At 36.9% G+C, this 23,553-nt stretch overlaps 1 protein-coding gene across 1 annotated transcript in view; it reads left to right on the forward strand.

Moving 5' to 3' along the window:
* The window catches only part of LOC122801311 (unconventional myosin-VIIa-like), a 951,466-nt gene that overhangs the window by 20,567 nt on the left and 907,346 nt on the right, over positions 1-23,553 (forward strand). The window contains 1 exon segment of the mRNA XM_044070855.1: positions 4,316-4,500. Coding sequence (XP_043926790.1) covers positions 4,316-4,500 — 185 coding nt within the window.

The raw sequence follows: 23,553 nt of genomic DNA on the forward strand, positions 1-23,553 counted from the left end.
CAAGTGAGAGAGATTTTAGTATGTGTAGAAGAAGTTTATGATTAACCATGTCAAATGCTTTAGATAAGTCAATGAAGACTGCAGATGATAGGTAGTTATTGTTGCGGTTATAGTTGATTGTGTTGGTGAAGGAGAGTAGTGCAGTGGTAGTACTGTGGAAGGGTCTGAAGCCGTGCTGACAGTTGGCAAGTAGGCTATGATGTAGAAGGTGGTTAAGAAGCTGCTTGTGGATACATTTTTCCATGATTTTAGCTATAGGTGATAGAAGAGCTATAGGACGAAAGTTAGAAAGGTCATTAGATTTACCTCCTTTGTGAAGAGGGATGATGTGAGATATCTTCCAGACAGAGAGGAAAATTCCTTCATTAATGGATCGATTTATCAGTATAGAGATGGGGTAGGAAATAGCCTTGGCTCCTATTTGTAAGAATTCAGCTGGGAGTTTGTCAGCAGAGGAGGTGGTTGGTCTTAGTTTTTTGAGCAGTGATAAGATGAAGGAGGTTGATACAGGTTGAAAATGAAAGGATGGAGATACATTTATAGCAGGTAAGAGTAGCTTAGAGGTGTCAGGAGTTAGGTGACTAGCAAGGGTTTGGATATTATTAGTGAAGAATTAATTAAAGTCATTAGCTATTTGTGTGGGGTTGTCTGGGTTAGAGTCTTGAGGGTTGGGTGTGATAGGTTGGCCTGGGGATAGGAGATTGTTCAAACTGGCCCAGAACTTTTTAGGTTCCTTTTTGGAGGTTTGTTGAAACTGGAGGTAGTAGTTTTTTTTATCTGTCAGGATGGCTTTTTTTTGTACTGTTTCTAAGTTGTCTGAAGTTTTGGTGGTCAGTTGGGTTCTTGGTGGAATGCCATTTCGCCCAAGATTTATTTCTTTGATTGATTTTTTGCCTAGTGTTGTAGGTTAGCCAGGGAGCAGGTTTAGCCTTGGTTCTAATGGTTTGACTTGGGGCATATTTATCTAGGATAGATAGAAAAGTGGAGTTGAAGTATGCTACTGCTTCATTAAGTGGGAGATATTTTAGAGGGGACCAGTTATTTTGAAATAGTTCAGCTAGAAAGTGATTGGAGTTGAAATGCTTTTTTGAGTGAAGTGTTCTGTATGTGGTAGGTAAGTTGAGGCTAGTTTTATGTCGGATGACATAAGTAAGAGAATGGTCACTTAGGTCTTCTGGAAGGATACTTACTTTGTAGATTAGTTGAGGAGTATTAGTAAGAATCCAGTCTAAGGTGGTTTCATTGTCGTTGGTTTTATTGGTTCTGGTAGGACTATTTATTAGTTGGGTAAAGTCATGTAGGTTTATATGGGAGCTGGGGTTTGTACTATTGCATGAATACCAATCAATGTTAAAATCGCCTAGGACTAGTGTTTCTTGTGGGAGATGGGTAGAGAGTGAACTGAGGATGCATTCAAGTGAGTTGATGTTATTTCCTGGGGGGAGATAAACACATATGATATTTACGGCTTTACTACTGTTGATGTGAAGTTTGGAGCAGATAACTTCTGCCTGTTTATCAAGGCAAAGAGTATGATCTATAGTACAGATTTGGAATTGAGCCTTATAGAGAATTGCTACCCCACCTCCCTTTTTTGCTGTGCGATCAAGTCTAAGGATGTTATACCCAGGTGGGGTAATTTTGTTGTCTTTGATGGAAAGCTTTAGCCATGTTTCAGTTAGACATAGAATGTCAAATTGATGGTTTTCTAGAATGGCATGGACTTGAGTAGTTTTGTTACAAATACTACGAATATTCAGGTGAGCAATAGAGAGAGAGTTGGTGAGAGTGGTTGATGACAGAAATGTACATTTGTCTTGCTTAATGTAGTTGGTGGTGTTGGAGTGGTGTGGGCCAGGGTTTGGATTAATGTCTCCATCTAATAGTAAGAGGAAGAGTTTAAAATCTTTTGGGTGTAGAAGTTTGTCAAAGATATTGGTTAGTTTTTTAGATTTCGGTTTGCCGGAAATCCCATATGGTCAGTGTTGGGACCCCAGCTATTCTTTGCATTTAGCAATAGTCTACCTTACAATGGCCCAGGTATCACAGGTGACAATTGTGTTTACAGGAGGACATACCTAATCTAATACTTTAAACACACAGATAATTTTGACCATATATTGACTTCTAATAATCTGACTATTGATACCCAAAGTCTGCTGCATTGATATTAAGAACTCAGAAGTGACTCACACAAACTCAGCCTCTAAGCATTAAAGATCCAGACAAAATATCCATAACCTCATCTGAACTACAATCGTAACTGGCGATTATATTTAGATACCAACTTATCCTTTTGCAGTCATGTAGAAAGTTCTAAAGCAACCTAAAGTATCCTATACAATGTATCACCTGCTTACTAGTGAAGCTCGAGTGAATCAAAAATGTCCTCTTTCCACATTCTGAGTATGGTCTACACCTATCAGTCCAAACTTACAACAAAAACTTAGAACTTTTCAATTAGCCAGAGAAAAATATTCATATTCATTCATTTCAGGAAAACTACAGTAATATGACACAGAAAACCAAATTGTTACCATTTGGGACAAGAGCACACCTTTAACTAAATACTTTAACCTGGAAGTGACTGTGACTGAAATGAATGAAAGTGGCTTGACTGCACATATTTAAAAACATGCATTTCTAGTTAGAAGCTCCCAGTATAGCCTAAGAAGTTAATACCGTATAACTACAGACTCCCAATCTATCATGACAATAGCAGAGGGAGCCGTCTACAAAACTACCCCTGAGGCATGGAGTGCCCAACCAGACAATAAAAACCACTAGGAAATGAACTCTTTTGAAAGCTTGTGAAAGTATATATCACCAGCAAATGCAAGTACAATTGATGTAGGGAATGAGGTTAGATCTAGACAATAGTTGCCTGAGCTATCCTTCTATAACTTACCAATGCGCAACCATAATGATACGCACAGACAGCTCTGCAACAAGTGTAAACATGTCAGTAAATATTGCTAGTATCTTTGTATATAATGCAGTGATTTGAGCAAATGACACTCATATCAAAGTACAATTACAGTAGTTACTGAGCTGTACTAATGCTAGCATCTTTTACAAAATGTGGCGGTTTTGTGAAAGAAAATTCCTCATAACTATAGTAATTAGTGAGCTACAAATGTTGGCTATAATGTGATCTGAATGCAAACATTAGTTTTAAAAGTAAACCAAATGGTAATTGATTTGTAAATGCTCTGTTAAAAAGTTGTTATAGGATCAGTTCACCTACTCAGTTAACAAAGCTATATAAATAAAATTTGTTTCTTCCCTGAATTTGTAGAAAAACAGCACTTCTGAAACAGTTTGCAGATTTGTTTGATTTGAGAATGGGTGCTTTAACAAAAGTGATTCCTGCATTTATAAACTTGCTACATCACAATGAAGCTTGTGCTGACAGTTATATTTGATATGGGAAGATCAGCTCTTTCTCATTGAATTTAGGACTGAAATTCCCATGAGACTGTTTCTCTGCAGCTTAGTTGGTTAAGTCTTTTCTGAAAGGCCTGACAACATAAACCTCAGCTTCTATAGTTTTTTTATTTTTGGTTACATTTTTTGGCTATAGTAATGATATGGAATTCAATGCCGCTACCAAATTTGAGAAGATTACTAGAAGGAATTTAAAATAACCATACGGCAAGGACTTCAACGGTGTTGGCATCACTATTCTTGGCACTTAACTGTTGTTTTGCTGAGTTCCATGACATGAAAACATTTTCAGATTTTGCCTGTGAGTGAATAGCAAGCATTAATACTGGAATACAAAAATGAGTTTTGTGAGGTAGACAAACCCTTCACAACCCCATATAAATAGATTCACTACCAATTCCATCTTTATTAATACAAACAACTCTAAGTTTGCTGTATCTTGTAGAAAGGGAATTCCTCCTACAGCATCTTTCATTGAACAAAGAGAATTTTCATGTTTAAGGAGTCAAAGGTTATTGTTGTAAGAGGGTGTTATCCTAATTGTTAAGAGCAAACACAATAAAATCTGACAAATCTAATTTTCACCTCCCAGAACAGTACTTCCCAGAGATCTGCATGGCCCCCCACCATTTTGTTGACAAGTGTGCACTACTTCTCTCCACAATTTTGTTGACAAGTGTGCCCTACTAATTCTTGGAAAGTGACAGTAAACTCAAAGAGCTGGAGTTTTGGTGAGTTGTCCCTTGATAATTATATCACTTACAAGACAGTATACTAGATTTTCTCCATTCCATGTCTTCAGATATTATTGCCTTTGAAGATTTCAGTCTCTAGTGTGATTAATATTTACAATTTCTTGCTTTTGCAGACATACACAGGCTCCATCCTGGTAGCAGTCAATCCATATCAGTTGCTGCCCCTGTACACAGCAGAGTGTATCCGTCAATACACCAACAGGCGCATCGGAGAGCTCCCGCCACATGTCTTTGCCATTGCTGACAACTGCTTCTTTAACATGAGAAGGAAGAAGAAAAATCAGTGTTGTGTTATCAGGTGAGGATCACTTCTGAGAGGTCACCAGGAAAGGATGCAGGTCTGCAGATAGCAGTCTTGTCAGGTAAGGATCACTTCTGAGAGGTCACCAGGAAAGGATGCAGGTCTGCAGATAGCAGGCTTGTCAGGTAAGGATCGCTTCTGAGAGGTCAACATGAAAGGATGCAGCTCTGCAGATAGTAGGCTTGTCAGGTAAGAATCACCTCTGAGAGGTCACTATGAAAGGATGCAGGTCTGCATATAGCAGGCTTGTGCTTGAGTGGTGGTTTCAATTGATTAGGGTATTTTCTAAAAAAAAATATCAGTGATGGAATTTAAACCAAAAATTAATATACAGATGACATTTTTCTGGCCTGTTCCTTTAGTCATTCATATCTATGTATGCACTTATCTGTTTATTTCGGCTTTGTTTATCAGACACAACATATGTGATATAACTGCCTGTTTTCTGAATGACCATCGTTGATCTATTTAATTGATTTGCTATGAGTCATACAGCACAAAAGTCACATTTAAAGGAATCAAGCCCAATTCTGTAGTATAGGTCACTCACAACTTATTACCTTTTGTAGTATATTATATTACCTTGTATGAACCTAAGGTAGTAATGCACCTATTTGTAATATATAGCTAGATTCTCTAATGGGAAATCATTAACTGGTAATTTAGTCTACTGTTTAAGACAGTAAGTTGTGAATAAATTTAGTCCTGCAAACCTTTGTTGAATTCCCACAGGGTCTACCTGTGCATTCAATTGCTGAGCAAGACACATTGCTTTTCAATGGTGCAGGGTTAAAGTACACAGTCACCATGAAAGCAGAACACATGTTGTGATTCATCAGTTACTTCAACCAAATAAATACACCAGTATGGAAGTTCTGGCTTACTATTCACAGTGTACCTTGAATCGTGATCTAAGACTTGCATTATAAAAACAAACACATGGGTTCATGGTTTTTAACTAATGAATGAACAAGAACCCCGACATATACAAATAAGATAAATGCATAATGAAATGCTTCAGTCTGAAGAACTGCTTTATCAGGATATAGGGTCTTTTAAAGATATTAAACTATTTGTAAGGGAGGCCATAACAATATTTACTTTTTCATTTGTGCTAAAAAGGGCAACCCTAGATTAAATGTGCAAGTTTAACAAGTGCTGATGCGTTTCTTTCTGTTTTTATGCCAGATGAAAGCAGCATTAACTCTTATTTCATTTTGTTAATGATGTTTCAGAAGTTGTACCTAATGGCTGTCTGTAATGATGATGATGGTATGCCTTCATCTGGCATAAAAATATGCTAAATTCACTCTATAGAGATACTTAATTTGCAGGTCCAGGTTACTGCTTCAGATCATGAGACATGACAATTAAAGACATTTCAAGGAAATAAAAAAGCAACAGATTGACTGTATACTTCTTATAGATATCCAAGGACTGGTAATTGTCTTAACCTTCTGAATATGCAGTAATAGCAATCCTAATCAAGCAAACCATCATAGGAACACCCTAAACTATCTTGACAATCTATAAAGGAATTAATAAATGGACACTCAGGCAATAACTACAGTTCAGTAAAACCAGCAATGTGGCATAAATCAAACTAAGACTACATTACCTCCATTTAACCCCCCCCCCCCATGGCATCTTTCAGATGAGTAGGTCATCACATGGGTACTCAGACTAATACACTGTCCCAAACCATTCCCATCCTTTTTTAGAGAAAGGATTAATGTCAACTTGCCATAGGCATATTCAGCAAATGTAAACTATTTGAAAAATGTTCGCTGAAGCCACCTTTGCTGAACATTCTAGGAACACTTTTTTTTGCAGCAGGATAAGCTTCCCTGCACTCCAAACCCCTTGAAGTTTTATATATACCAACTTCAAGGAGGCACAACAGTGGACAAAGAGGCAAACTCCACTGTCAATGAAAGTAGTTTTGGCAAACATACTTGAATCCTATTACATTTGACAAAGCTGTTATTCTTTTAGCTTCTCCCGGTTAGGGGTCGTCACAGCAGAACTCCGGTCCGCTCATGATTGGCAGTGGATTCTTACCATGCCGAGTTGCCAGCCCGATGTCCAATCTTCAACGACGGCACACCCATTCACGCTCGTACCTACCTGCATGTCTTTAGCGTCACTCTGCTACCTTCAGCAAATTGACACGATCTCTTGAAAAATTATTGTAAAAAGGAAAAAAATAAACATTAATAACTACCCTAATACAGCCACCTACACCCTTCCTAAAAACTGCAGACTCTATTATAACTAAACCACTGATCTTTATATTTTGTCTTTTCCTCTCTACAGGAATTCCCTTCACCCACTTATTCAAACATGTGTCAATTATACTTCATTCCAAAAGATTCACAAGACTATCCTCAAATGCAGGTGTTTACCTAATAAGTAAGATTTAATAAAAGTGTATACATGCAGCTTTTAATACATGTTAATAAACCTTCCTGCAGGATGGCTAAGTCATTTGGGGATTCAATGCCTGCTCATAGCTTGCAGTCATCTGCAAACTTAGTTAGCCAGAGCTTTTTGGTATTGGCTTTTACTTCAAAAAAGTAGATGCCAAACAGAAGAGGTCTGATACAGGCGTATTCCTAAAAATAGCCAATGTTGGTTAAATAAATATGCTGATGATAGTAAAATTGGCTTTATCATAACACACAATAAAGACTTTATTACAATCAATACTTACATGGAATAAATAACAATTTAGATGGCTATATGGCTATAATTCAGTGTAGATAATTGTAAAGTTATGTATTTCAACAGTTCTAGTATAACAAAGCCTATATGCGTGCTACTGAAAATACTTGAGGAAGTTAATTATTACAAGGAATGTATTGGGTATTACTTTGACTGACACTTTCTCCTTTGATAGACATGCTGATATAATTATTTGTCAACCATTAAACAAGTTGGAATAATGTTTAAAAGTCTTATAGGTTCATAGGTTCATAGGTTGGTACTGGGCTATCTGCCCGAAGGCATATATTAGCCCAGCAATGTTGTGCGGTATTCACCGCCCCTTTAGTAGTTCCCTAGACCCTTGTACTAGCAGCTAGTACCCTCGCATTATTTTTCACTTATTAACATACTGAATTTGTACAAAGGAAATTTATGAAGACCATTTTGTACTCTAATAATAAAGCATATGTGGAAAAATGTAAATATTTAAATGTATATACCCTAAAATACAGATAAATGAGAAGAAAACTATTTTTTTGCATATAATGTCTTCAGTAGCAATAATTTACTTATGTGTTTCTGACATTGAAAGCACCATGGCAATAGTACACTTAGGGATAGGAACCTAAGATTTGACATACCAAGATTCAAGAAAACTTAAGATATTCATTATGATAAGACTTTCTGTTTCATGGAACAAGCTACCATCTACAATCAGGTAACCTGAAAACATTGTCATGTTTAAACAGAATCTTGATAGATGGGTTGACAATATGGTTTTCACTCCAGATATCCAGGAAACAGTATTCCTTGATAGTCTTTTATCCAAAATAATATAGTAGATGCATGAATTTATGAACTAGATGCACACTGTAATACCTATAGAATTAGCTCCCCACCAAGCTTATTTTTTTTTCTGGGTAGTCCATGCTGCTTGATAACCATCAGTCCTGGTTGCAATGTATTGGCCCATTCAGCCCTTAAAGGACGAGAGCTCTCATTCCCAGCCCTTTTATTCCCCGTGAGACAAAAGCCAAAGCATTTTTAAGTAAGGGCTGCCTCTTGGACATTCCAACCAAATTAATTCCAAACTAGCTTACATTAAGATGACACTGTTCAATGCCAGGAATCTGAACACAAAAATCATCTCTTCTGGAGGCCTTCCTGACCATTAAATACATACACGTGTGTTTACTTACTGAAACTTGGTTAAGTATGCTGATAGCACTCCTTCCATACCAAGGTGTTGAACCTATCATTCATTCAGACTGTCTGGGAGCAGCTAGGAGCATTTGTATTTATCCACTCCTCCACACATTTCCTGGGCTGAGTCTGGAAAAGATGCAAGGAGACCAGTGCTCCATCCCAGAAAAAATATAAGCAAATAAATTAGAACATCATTTCCAGCTTTTGAGTGTCATCAGTGTCTCCCAATGGTTATGATATCTACTTCAAGATGAATTTTATACCTATTAATCCCATAATATTAATCATGATGGACCTTAAATGACTATCCATTAACTAGAAATCTTGTATAACAAGTAAGAAGCACTCAATGATTCTTTGATTTATCAGTACCAATTCTCTAGATCAAATAGTCCAAATTCCCCTCTAGAGATGACAGCGTATTTGACCCCATCCATACAAATGTTGACTCTGCCTGCACCTTCACTAGTATCATTCTTTTCTTGATCAGACCTAGCCATCAAACTACCATCTTTTCTCTCAAAACCAGTACTATCCTACCATTATAGGTACATTTAGGCCAATAAAGCCAAACTCCACTAACTGTAAATATGCATTTTTCAGCTTTTTTGATATTGCCAGTAAAGCACAAGTGGATTGTTTGGTCATACTCTAGAAATGCAGAGCTTGAAAGCAAGCCTGATGATAATAAACCTTAGGGTGTGTGCAAAATATAGCAAATAACATCTACACCAAAGGATAAAAAAATTTCCCAAACAACCTTTATTGACATGAATGTACCCATAAAGAAAAAGTAAAATGGGTCTGAATGGAGAGATGAAAAGTCAGCAAGCAAAGGAGAGTAGCAGTGCTGAAATTGAATTCATCCTCAAGTCTTAGAGAATACCTTCATGAGGTGGACCCTGTTTTTCACAAAATCTCATCAAGGCGACACTGATATATAGACTATATTTGTATAGCATATATCATGGACAAAAGTAGGTCAAAAACTAAAAAAGATAGTTGGGTACACAAGACCCAGGATAAAAAGTGCCCAATCCTGGTAGGTGCACTGGTGCTAGGACTGGAAAGAATGACAGTGTAGAATCCTCAAAATATGGAAACATTCCTACAATGAGGCCTGGCCAGGACCAGGGGGAGGATGGCACCCCTGTTGTAGAAGGAAGTAGCAGTCCACAGAAATCACAAAAACTGATAGGCCATAGAAGAGTCATAAAGAAGATAGAGTGGACTATTGAGGATAAAAAAGAAATTATGTATTGTTATGATTATGCCCAGAACTTCCAGACACAAGATATACAAAAAGATTAAGAGATAAGTTGAGAAAAGGAAAATACTTCAAGAAAAACTGTCGGAAAATTTGGGGTCATTAATACAACAGATTTTTGAAAAACAGTATATAAATCAAAGAAACGTTGATCTGTTAGGAAAAAGAAGCATCTGAAGAAGTACGAAAATGTAAACAACAAAACCTAGAGATTTTTGAAAAGCATAAGAAAGAAAAAGGGACATGGGAAAGAAAAAGATATTTGATATGGTGCAATATTTATGCAAAGACCAAAGCCAAATTAATCATCATAAAGAAGGCAACCAGAATCATATTTGAAGAGAAATACAGGGAAAGGCATCCAGATATGGAAAATGTCACAATAAATAAAATAATATCACAAAGAGGGTATATAGAAAAGAAGATATGTGACGTTGAAGTTATGGAGTGCCTGCAAAGCTAAGGATTTGCTATAGAAGGTCTAACACAAGTTACATCACAGCATGATGATACAAGTCCCCAGAGTAAGGAGAAACAGGAAGATCAGGAGACATCTGAAGAAGAAATATGGACATGGGAAAGAAAAACAGATTTAATATGATGTAATACCTATGCAAATGAGAAAGCAAAACTAATCAATACAAAAAGAGCAGCACCAAAGCTATTTGAAGAGAAATTCAGGCAAAGGAATACCGACATGGAAAACTTTACAATACAAAAAATAAGAAGATAAAGAGGAAAAGGAGATCAGTAACTGAGAAGTTAAAGAAACAGAAACTGAGGTCATGAAGTACCTCCAAATGAAGGACTCAGTGTAAAAAATCTAATTCAGAAAGCACCACAACATGACAGAGAAGGGAACTCCAAACTGAGGGGAAACCAGTGGAATGGGAAGTAACTGGTCAGGTGCCATATGAAGATATTTTGGAGCCTTCCACAGAAAACCAGTATTAACATCCACTTAAAGCTGGACAGCAAGGGAAGACACAGGAAACTGGAAACTGACGCAGTTAATGTTGAGGAGTGATAGGCCAGTAAGTTCTCATATGACAGAGCAATGGATGTCACAGGATGAAATTGAAAAGAATGTGCCAGAAGAAGATTCACTAGAACTTTCTATAGAATGCCCACAGGAAATGGAAAACAAAAAATGCACCCTCAGTTTAAAAGAAACCAAGCTAAGAGAAGAGTTGCTTGACTTAAAAGAAATAGATAGACATATTAAGATGAATGAAGGAAATAGACTGCAGAAGGTCAATAAAACCCAAAAAGTCAGAAGTTTGATAAAGCAAATGAACACAGTAATTAGGACTGTCCATAGAGATTCATGCAATATAACAGAAGTTAACAGGATATATTACTGTGCAGCTAAATTAATAACTGATAAAGTTCTACCACAAGAACACAGAGTAGTGAGAGAAAGGAAGGGGAGAAATCGAATACCATCATGGAAGTATTGAATAGAGAAATCCATACAACTACTAAAACCAGAAGTGCCACTATTAGAAGAGTATAGAAGAAGGAACAGATCAACAAAAATACTAAGAAAGATAGACGTGATAAAAGCAATGCACAATATTAGAACAGATCAGGATCTATCATGCAATATAGCAAAATATAAACTAAAAATCCCAGGAGAGGTAGAAAAACTTATAAGATACACAGGCAAATATAAAGGAAAAGTGCAAAGTAAGCAATTTATTGATGACCCAAAACAGTTTTATAAAGAATTGGGGACTAAGGTAAAAGGAATTGAAAGACCACCAAAAAAAGAAGAAATAGATAAATTTTGGAGAAGTATCCATGAAGATCCTGTGAAATATTACAAAGATGCTAATTTGATAGAAGTAAAAGAAAGAATAAGAAGTTTAAAGGTACAGTATATGAAATGGGATGAAGTAACAACCAGAGAGATTGAAACAAAATTAAGAAAAGCCTCTAATTGGAAAACCCCAGGCCCAGATCCAGTACCTAACTTCTGGTAAAAGTATTAACATCTTTGCATGAAGATTTAGCCATGAGTAAGAATTATTTATTTGAGCACCTCGAACAGACACCAACCTGGCTAACAACAGTAAAAACAGTGCTCCTACTTAAGAGTGAACCTGCAAGTGAACCTAAAAATTATAGACCAATAACTTGCCTTCCGATGACTTATAAACTATACACTGGAATTGATGCCAACAGAGTTTGTAGTCATTTAGAAGAAACTCAATTATGGCAGTAGAACAAAAAGGCAATAAAAGAAAGTCATACAGAACAAAGGATCATTTGTTGTTAAATAAATTCATAGTGGAGAACTGTAAAAATGGGAAGAACTTAAGTATGGCCTGGATTGACTCCAAAAAAGCATTTGATAGTATCCCACATTTGTGGATAAAAGAGTGTTTAAAGTTGTATAAGATACACCCTACACTGATCAACTACATTACAGTGACCATGAAACAGTGGCAGAGCACTTTGCAATTAATCCATGATAAAGGACAGCTTATGATTCCAGGGATAAAAATCCAAAGGGGGATATTCCAGGGTGACGCTCTGTCACTGCTGCTATTCTGCCTTGCCCTTAATCCATTAAGCTGTCTACTTAACAGCTTAGGTCATGACTATAATTTGGCTCCTAGAAAACAACAAAGTACAAAGACTTCTCATCTTCTCTTTGTTGATGATTTGAAACTGTATAGGTCATCAGATAAGGAACTGAAAGCACAACTGCAAGTTGTCAAAACTTTTTCAGATGATAAAAGAATGTAATTTGGTCTTGATAAATGTGCAAAAGCAACTTTTAAAGCAGGAAAACTTCAGCACCAAGAAAACATCAGTTTGGGACAAAAATGTGATATAAAAGAACTTGAGCAAGACGGAGTATATAAATATTTAGGAACTGATGAAATATCAACAATAAAACATGAACAAATGCAAATAAAACTTAATAAGGAGTACTTCAGAAGACTTATATTAATCCTGAAAACAGTGTTGTCATCTAGGAACAAAATTCAAGCTATAAACCAATTTGCTCTTCCTGTCCTAACTTACAGTTTTGGAGTGACTGCCAGGCCCCAAGACATGCTGGAGAAATTAGATAAGAAAACAAGAAGGATGCTTCATGCTCACCAAATGATTTATAAAAATCAGTGCATACCAAGAGTATATATTCCCTGTTCTGAAGAAGGGATGGGCCTCCTTGAAATTGATTACATGTATAGATCTGCAGTCGTGGGACTCCACACATATCTGCTGACCTCACAAGACCCAAATGTAGTGAAAGTTTTGAAACATGAGGAGAATAAATCTAAAATGACTTCCCTGCAGAAGCATATCAGCATCAAGCAGGAATGGAAATCAAACCAGAAGTAAATAAAAATCAGGCAACAACTGAATGTGCCAAAAGAAAAACAAAAGAAAAATATAAGGTGAAGGACCAGATGAGAAGGCACGAAATGTAGAAAAAGCATAAATATAGTTGCAAGTATAGAAAACTTCTGGAAGAACCTCATGGTGATCAGGAACAAACACAGGAATGGTTTAGGAGAGATGAATTTAAACCAAGAGATGAAAGGTTAACATTGGTGGCCCAAGACAGTAGGCTATGTACACATTGGTTTACAAAGTCCATTGAACACGTGGGAGAAACAGACAAATGTAGGTTTTGTAAAACAGAATTGGAAACAGTTGTAGACCTCCTTGCTGGTTGTGACATACTAATGGCAGAAGGACTATATACTGAAAGGCATAATAAAGTGGCGATTCTATTGCACTGTGGATTGTCCAAACATTATGGTACTGAAGTATCTGAAAAACACTGGCAATATGAGCCACAAAGCATCATAGAAAACTATGAAGTCTACGTCACATGGGATCACCCATTACCAACAGTTCAAAAGACAGATGCTAGAAAACCAGATATAGTGGTCCAGGATAAGAAGACAAAAGTAGCATTGATCTTTGAAATTGCCACACCCAGTAACTACAGTGTCCTGTGCACAGAGACACAAAGTCATAAAATACAAGGATTTGCAAGCAGAAATGAGAGCAATGTGGAAGAAAGATGCACAGATAGTTCCAATAGTAGTAGGAGCAATGGATCTTATTAAAAAAGAGTCTACACTACTATTTAAATATGCTACCAATACATGTAACTCTGTACGAATTGCAGAAAAAGTTATTACTGGGCACATTACAGGTGCTGTGAAGAGTATTTTTGGCTGACATCAAAGAGTGAAGCAATACTAATTTCATGAACTTTAGTCGTGCTTTGACTTAAGAATGGGGTCCATTCCCATCATGGTATTAGAAACCTAAAAGATTTGGAGAAATTAAAAAAAAAAGTAAAACGTCATGGGCATTCTGAAGTCATATAGCTGAAACAGTGGTATGTCCTTAAAGGGTCTTTTGCATATATCCCACGGGTTTCCACTGCAGGAGGTTTAAGATATCACACAATGAAGACTTTAGCTTAGCTGGGTCTTTCTTTTAATTTTTACAGAATGGTTGCCTGTGTGACCTTTTTACATTATGGTTTGTATATTTAGCTATTGTAGACATTAACTTATCCCATTGTGGCTCTAAAATATTTATTTGTTCAGTCTAGAAGCTGGTGCAGGGGGTTAAGACTGTGAGCTGTTGCTTCTGTGGTACCAGGCTTGATTCCCCGAGTCCTCATTTGCCTACACTGTGACATTGAGCATGTCATTTAAGCATACAGTGCTTGAGGCAACTGAAAATTTGGGCTAGGCTCCTCAATGGCAAGCCTAGTAACTGCCTGTGAACCTATATAGTTCAATTAATGCCTGGATAAAAGCGTAGAAGACATATGTTGAATAGAGCATCAAAATACTGAAGTCTCATTAGGATTGCCTACTTTTGGTTGAACCCTCATTCTGTGAGGTGGTATGTTAGCTGCCTCATAAGCTTTCGGTAATCATTGGTGCAAAACAAGGCATTTAAATTTCTTAGATATAAAAGAAAAATCTTTTAATATTATGATGATATTAAATTGTGAATTCTGGGTATTCTCCATCCCAAATAATTGAGTTGTTCCAGTTAAGATTTTCAGTACCTAAAGAAAAAAAAAAAAACAGCTCATATTATCATTGTCCACGTATACTTCCAGTATGAAATCATTTAAAGCCATTTTTGTTTTCACCAGTTGCAAAAATGGTCAGGTGATGTTAATCCACCAGTAAAAGTCCTGAGATTCAGCACTGTGTTCAAACAAAGATACAATCTGAATCCAAAAGCAGATGACGATTTCTGATTGGACAGTTTATTACTTGTAATAGTGAACATGTTATGTACATGGTGATGTGCACATACTCTGCACTTTATGTGAACTATAAAAGCATTAGTTAATGATCATCACCAGTACCTGCATTGTACTAATACACAAAGGAATAGTTCAGTGTCTTGTCATAGACTAACAAGATCTATACAACAGAGAGAATATTGGCAGGCTGGGATTTCTATGACCTAAATGTTTTCTATAAACCCATATATAATTCTGCCTCTGTCTTTCTCCCTAATGCTTTCTGAATCAAACTTTTATTCAGTTTGGACTTTTTTCTTCCTTCTTGTCATTCCTCCACCTTTTCCCTCATGTGTTTCTCAATTCTTTGTACAAAATTAAAAATTATTTTTCCCTTGCATTATTTGTATTTGGTCATACCTGGGAAGGTGAAAATGGAACAGAGCTTAGATATCTGCATCTGCAAAAATCCACTAGAATGTTGTAGTACCAAAATGTTACTGCTATTAAAATATTGGTCTGGAGAGTAAAAATAGCTGGAATGAGGCATGTCGCTTGTCTAGTCAGGATGAAGTAGACGAGTATTCATGGGTTCTGTTCAAGCAGTTTTATAATGTACAAACACATCAGAAATGAGGCTTAATGACTTTAACTTATAAACAAACTAGCTATCAAATATATAGATGTTCACGCTCTGGCTGTTCTCTCAAAATGGCACTGAAGCTAGCACGTTCTTGATATTTATATGCATGTGCTGACCTTGGATATGCTTCTTAAAAGTACAACACACATGTTATTCTACATCCTCTCTCTTTAAGAAATGAGTCATGCATTATTGACGACATTGACTGACATGTAATTGATACAAAATAATTTTTCATCATGCAATTATATAGAACTAGACAAATATATACAAATACGTCCAGGTTGCTCAGTATTTCACACTAGGTCTGGAAATAATGACCAAATCCTGTGACTTAGAAATGGGAATTAGGTTTAGCAACCGGGATTGTCTCTGCTGAATGTTCAACCTTAGGAACATCAAGAACATCACCAGGAATGGTAGCAGGAGTCAAGACACGTTCTGGAACAGGAACATTATCTGGATTACTCTGAGATCCAGAGTTTGTATCATAGGAACAATACTGCAATATCGATTCTGATACAGGAAGATGTGTGCGATTTCTTCTGTACTTCACACACTCAGATTTCACAAAATAGGATCTCTTCTCTGCACCTATACTTGTTACTTGACCAAAACGGTCAAAACCTTTCATGTTTGTATCCTCACTGTCTCTCCTTTTTTCAATGGACGAAGAAATCTGCTTGATTTGTCATAGCTGGACTTCTAGAAAGAACACTTTCTGAATAATTGGGCTTTGATGTTTTTAGCTTTAGGCCTAAACAAACTGGAGCTGATAGGCAAGGTCATTCTAGTTTGCCTAGATAGAAGTCTCTGAGCACGTGAACCAAGTATATCATCGTGGGGTATGTTTCTGAGATTGAGTAAATTCAAAAAGACATCGATATTATCATGCTTTGACTTCTCAAGTAATTGCTTGCACTCTATACTGCACGTTCAGCTAGTCCATTTGACTGTGGATATTCTGGACTACGAATAACATGTACGAAGTCCCATTCTCTTGCAAATTTCTGAAACAACTGACTGGTAAATTGGGTACTATTGTCAGAGATAAGCTTCTGTGGACTTCCATGGACTGAGAAATGATGTTTCAACGTAGTAATAACAGTAGCAAAAGTTAGGTGAGGTAGTAGATCAGTCTCAAATCACTTCACATAACAGTTTACCAGCACTAAGTAATGATGATTGTTCCACACGAATATGTCAGTGGCTACTGTTAACCAAGGTAGTTCAAGAACTTGACTTAGCTGAAGTGTTTCATTTTGCAAATGTGGTTTAGTACTACTGTATACTGAAGAAGAAGAAAGTAATTTATCAATGTATTTTGGTAGCTTCAGAACCTGGGTAAACACAATGCAAAATCTGGATATATTCTTGTTGTAAGGAAGCAGGAACTTTGAAAATGCCATCTTCCATCAACATCTCGTCTCTGTAAGGAAAGTAGGGTTGCACTTCTGCTGGTATACTAGATTGCTTTGATGACTATCAAACATTGATGTAGTGATTGAGCATTTGATAAACTGGATCAGTCTTTGTATGATCTCTTAGCTCATCAAGTCTTGTGGTAGAAAAATTATGCACTTCTATGACATCAAAGTCAAAATTCTCTGCATCAAGCTGTTCTGCTGTATTTCTGCTCGATCTAGATAAGGTATCAACCAGATAAAGAAGTTTGCCTTTAGTAGAGACCATTTTGAAATTGTACTTTTGCAATTTAAGCATCATTCTTTGTAATCTTTCTGGAGCTGAATGCATAGTCTTCTTTAAAATAGTAACTCGAGATTGATGATCAGTTTCAGTCTGAATATCTTGACCATAAGTACAATCATGAAACTTGGAACATGCAAACACTATTGCCAAAAGTTCTTTCTCAAGCTGAGCATATTGCATTTCAGTTTGGGTAAGTGTTCTAGATGCATAGGCTACTGGTCTGCCTCTTCAAGAATAACTGCACCTAGACCAAATTTTGAAGCATTGCGGGAAAGAGTTTCTGGTTTGTTAACATCATAGTATCTTAATGTAGGTAAAGTGTCAATTTTCTGCTTAAGGCCTTCAAATGCTTTCTGGCACAGTTCTAACTACGACCATGTATGCTGTCAACTCACTGAGGTCTGGTATAAACTTGCCTAAATAGTTGACCATACCAAGAAAATGTTGTAGAGCTTGTACACTGTCTGGTGCTGGCATGTCATGAATGGCTGCTTGCTTGGATTGGTCTGGTCTCAAGCCAATGCTAGTAAATAAATGACCTAAATATGTAACTTCTGGTAGTCTGAATTTGCACTCCAGCAGATTGAGCTTTAAGTTTACTTCATTTGCTCTATCTAGAACTCCCTTTGGGTTTCTGTCATGCTCTGCTTCACCATTACCTCTGACCAATGAATCATCTACTGTTATAGCACAAGGATAGCCTGAAAAAATTTGCTCCATTGCACGCTGATAGACTTCATTTGCAGAATTTATTCCAAATGGCATCCTGAGGAATTTGTATCTTCCAAACGAGGTATTGAAAGTAGTCAGTAGTGAAGATTTGCAATCAAGCATCATGTGCCAAAAAGAACTTTTTGCATCTAAGCCAGAAGAAACAGTGGCATTCACTATTAGAGTTGTGACTTCCTAAACTGTACTCATAGGATGAGGAGGTCTCTTTAATGCTTTATTCAAATCTCTTGGGTCAGTGCATATTCTGATTTCATCTGAGCCTTTTTTGTGAGCTGCTACCATGGATGATACCCATTTGGTAGGTTCTGTAATGGGACAAATGACACGTTGCTGCACCATTTTGTCCAGCTGAGCTTTGAATTTATGCTGCATAGCTATCGGAACATTTCTTGCTGATCTGATCACTGGACTGACCTCTGGGTCTAATTTTATAGACTATACAACTAGAAGTTTACCCAACTTGTCATTGAAAACATCAGCATACTCTGAAAAATAGTGTTAGTAAAGCTGGAACTGGGACGTGCTTATTTGATGAACTTCTTTGGTAAAAGAAAGAAGATTCATTCTCAAACTCTCTCTGAGACCCAATAATGACTGCAAAGTTCTTCGGACTACATAGAATAAAAATATATAATAGTTCTTGGCCACATAACATGAAAGCATTACTGAGCCTTTGGTTTGAACTTCTTCACCTCCATAAGCAACACGTTTTGCACAACTGGTCACATTTAGTTGTTCACCAGCTTTCACCTTAGCAAAAGTATCTGCAGACATAACATTACACTTTGAACCAGTATCTACTTTGAGCTCGGTGGGTTTACCATTGATCCAGACAGTACAAAATACTTCATCCCTTGTCAACAAATCTACTGCATCAATCCTGTCACTAATTACTTACACACCATCTACATAGAAAGCAGACTGTTGCAATTCTATTTGATCAATTTGCTTTTTCGAATAACCCTTCTTTATAACACTATGAGGCTTACCTAATTTACAAAATTTTTGAAAATGGTTCCCATTTCTTACATTTGTGGCATTGCTGACCAAACGCAAAGCAATTTTCTCTTTTAGACTCATGGTTAGCACCAAAATTGTGGCAGTTAACAATAAAGCTTGACTTGAGTTTTGCTGATTCAGTCTTATACTGCACTGAGCATGCTATCATTACTGAGCTGGTCTTGGAACTTGCTAGAAGACTACGAGCTTTACTTGGAGAGCCCACAGGGGCTGCAGCTGCCATCTGCTTAGGCCTGCTTTTGCAAGTAACATGTTGCATGCTATCTACATTTGCTCTGGAGCCTGCTGAAACCATGCTCTTATCACTTGCAAACATATCTGTGTGCCTTTCTGGAACTTCTTGGATCTGACAAATCTCAATAGCTTTGCTCAGTGTTAAATCACTGTCATGAAGCAAAGTCTTTCTCACAGCAGTAATATTAATACACACACAAGCCTGTTCTTTATTAACTCATCTTTTAAATCACCAAACTTTTTTTTATTTTTTTTATTTTATTTATTTAACATTTGCTGACAGGGAAAGTCCGACTAGGTTCCACAGAGCGTGTTTTCAACGGAGGCCCGGGGAGAAATACTCCAGTGTATACTTACACATTTTAGCTTTGTTTCTCAGGTCAATAATATAAGCTGCAAAAGTTTCTCCTTGCTTTTGAACTCTTGTGTAAAACAAATGTCTCTGTAATGTAACATTAGTCTGGGGGTTGCACGTCTCTCTGAATTTGTGCTTCAAACACACGGGGGTCTTCCCTTGATTCAGCCTGTACAACAATATGATGATTTTTTCACTTCCCCTTCATACACTGCTGTACTCTCAAAATGGCACTGAAGCTAGCATGTGCTTGCTATTTTTAGGTGCACACTGACCTTGGAAATGCTTCTTAAAGGTACAATGCATGTGTTATTCTACAAGGCAAGAAATAAAGAACGTTGGAATGACACTGCATTTGTGTGGGTGATGGCTTGCAAAAGGAAAAGCTCTGTACCCCTACTTAAAAATCAAGGGTTATAAGCATGAGTAAACATGATAAACTGAAAGGAAACTGGAGGAAGACGCACAATTCAGGAACCATTGGTGTTACTCAGTTCATTGTGACTGTGTCTTTCCTTCTTGATGTTAGGTCCTAGGTGAGCTACCCTACCATTGTTATGGTTATGAGATATACCCTAGTACAGTTTTCGTCTAGTACATTGCTACACTATTAATGCTGGGTACAATATTCATGCTACAATCACTTTTACCTTTCTCAGGATGCATTTTTATTTGTCTTCCTGCTTTGACATTAAAAGCTGTTTTGTAAATATTGTGCAAAAAGTGTGATGATGTTCCTGAATAGTTTTGCTCCTGCAACTATAAAGCATAAAGCATTTACTATCAAACATGGTAAACCCGCTATTACATGAAAATGTCAGTCTCAAATTTTGTGCTTTCATACATTCAATATATTGTTAGCAAATCGACAGTTTCTATAGCTACATTGCAAATATCTGTGAACTCAAAATATTTGCTGTAAATCTGAATTTCACTGTCTTTTTTAAATGCATTGTAAATAATGTGATTTTTTAAGTAATACAACATCATTGACTATCTGATGTACTAAACTGGTGCCCTTATGGGCCTAGGTTGTTGCTGAAAAGGGTCTAGTGATCAGCCTATCCAAATGGTTATCAATGGCAATAAAGACAGAAAGAATGAAGCAAACAAACAAACTAAAAATAAATAAGTAATGAGAAAACTAATGCTTGAAGATAATGAAGAACAAGGCTGATAAAGAGCCTGAGAGTATGAAAAAATCATCAGGGTGAATTATTTGCTCCTCTGTCTTAAGGATTTACACAACAAAGAATTAAAAGGATTCATGGTTGTAGGTTTTCCGATTAAATCTATGCATTTAGTCAGATCTTTGTTAGACACTTTCCCCCCATTTTTCCCCTATCCTTTTTTTCTATATTAACTTGACTCATGATCAGTTAGACTTGGTTAGGTCTAAAGGTTAAGGCTTAATCTGCGTGTATGTTATCTGACTCATAGTTTTATTGTGCACCATTGTTTGCACTTGCTTTTATTACTAATTAACCTGTTTTATCTGTGATATGCAATAGTGCTTAAATAGTACAGTATAAATTAAACAATGGTTCTTTGCCTGCTAGCTTAAACATTAGAAGCACTGTAGACAAGGCAGTCATTGCAACTGCAGTTACAAAAGAAAGGCTCCTGAAAGACATCCTATAAGGCTAAAGTTAGCGGAAACGCTCAGAAAGAATTAATTTAAATATACTGACTCCACATACATTATCATGTCATGGTAAGAGGAAAAATAACCTAAGCAGATACAATTCCCCAGAATAAAAGGAGGAGAAAAGCAGAGGGAGAAAGCTACTGGCCCGCTAGTTTCATCTTAGTGGTAAGGAAGTGATGCCATTACTTTTAAAACAAAGACCTGTAGGTTACCTAAAGGCTTGTAGAGAGCAACTCAGTACAGAATACTTTCAGTACAGGAAGGGCATGCGTGACATAAAATAGATTTTTTTTTTATTTTTGGCTGATGGCTTGTAGTAATTACCTGATGGCAAAAGGAGACAGGAGGCCTTTATAATATGTACTTAAAGTGCATTTGCTAATCTGTATATCCTCAGTCCTAACCTTCTCTTCCCTCTCACCTTTTCAATGCCTGCCCATTCCTTACTGAAGGCATTTTTGGATTTCCACCCCACAATTTATTAAGAATAATAGAAATCATATGAAATGCAAGGTTATTTGATCAGACTAGAGGACATATATACCTTGCTTATAACCACCCATAGGCTCTACCACCCTTTTCAAGGAAGGTAAGACCTGTAATTCCTGGAGGGAATTTTTAAGATACACATTCAATGATCTAATGTATGCATTTGTTTGTTTGTTTGTTTGTTTTCATTTGTTTACAGGGCAAATCTGACTGAGCAGTGTCCATTTTCAGCAGAGGCCGAGGGAAAAAACATCCATTGTACAGATATCATTGACTTAATTTGCATTGTTTCATTATTTACAGTCAGTTTCATTCATGAACAACAGTTCCATTATTCAGATCTTCCTAACAACCGTTGCATCATTTACAAACAGTTTCCATTAAAATAGCAGTTACATGGGTTTTATATGAATATTATTTTAAAAACACGGAGGCATATGCAGTGCAATGCCATCAGTATGCTTAGACTGTCAGGTTTTAAGTAAGAATATTTGTTACTGTAAAACTTGTTCAAAATCTAGGACATCGGAAGACAGAATAATGAGTTAGAGGAGCCCCTAGAAAGGAAGGAGGGGGGGAGGCACAAGGAACATAAAGGAGGGTATAGTTGTGATAGTAATGCATTATGTTTTGTGTTTTGTGCATCAGAGAGTTATGGCACAAATTCATGTAGCTATATTAGTACCAGTTTAACCAGGGAGTGGTGCAGAACCATTTAACTATCAGTGTTGCTTCAGCTGGCATTTAAAGTCTTTCAGGTTTTGAGTGGAGTGGGATTGTTTTCCAGCTATTAGCAATGCAGTGGGAATACAGGGAGTATCCTACATTATTGTTCAGTTTAGTTATGGCGAATAATGATTTGTCAGTGCAGGGCAGATGTCTCTGGCTATAGGAAGGAAAGAGGACAAATCATTTTGCCATTGTTTGGGAACCTTTAGTAAGATAACTAAAAAAACAATTGAGTCAGGAGGGTAATATCCAATAGGGAGCGAGTTTGGACAGGAGATGTTTGAAGGTCGACAGGGAATTGCACTGCTTAACATGAAAGTGGAGAATTAGCCCTTTTTTGGTGCACCAGGAGTTTACTCATGTTAATTTCTTTTGAAGGGTATTAATATAATTTGTTTACTTCACAACTACACTCAGCTTACAATCATTAGTAAATGTCACTAACCATACATCTTTATTGTCAGTTTTAAGGTCAGAGAAGTAAATGCCAAACAGAATGAGGGCACAACCCAGAGCCCTGGGAGACCCCATCAGTCAACATTTCCAGGACTAAGGCAGTGTCACCAGTGCTGAAATGTATATTCTGTCTTTGAGCCAGTTTGCAATCCATCTTACCATGGGTCTATTTCTAAATCTCGAGATCCCACAATCTTGACTGTCAAAATCCCGAGTCAATAATGTCGAGATTGTGGAATCTCGAAAACATAGCAAAAAAAAAATGACGGCATTTAAAAATATGTTTTTGCAGGGGGCAAGCCCTCCTGCACCTACCACACCCCCTGCAACCTAAATATACTAATTCTGAGATCGCTGTACAGTGAAGAGAACTGTAATGTAGATCGCTATACAGTGCGGAATGGGACCATTACCGTTCTCTTCACTGTAGTGCAATCTGCCCTGCAAAAACATGTTTTTAAATGCTGTCATCTTTTCTTTTTTTTTTTTTTTTTTTTTTTTCTTTATGATTTCGAGATTCCACAATCTCGACATTATGGACTCGGGATTTTGACAGTCAAGACTGTGGGATCTCGTGATTTCGTAGTGGACCCCTTACCACATAAAGTCC

Source organism: Protopterus annectens, chromosome 4.part1, assembly GCF_019279795.1.
Source record: "Protopterus annectens isolate FY-2018-M chromosome 4.part1, PAN1.0, whole genome shotgun sequence".
Lineage (NCBI taxonomy): Eukaryota > Metazoa > Chordata > Ceratodontiformes > Protopteridae > Protopterus > Protopterus annectens.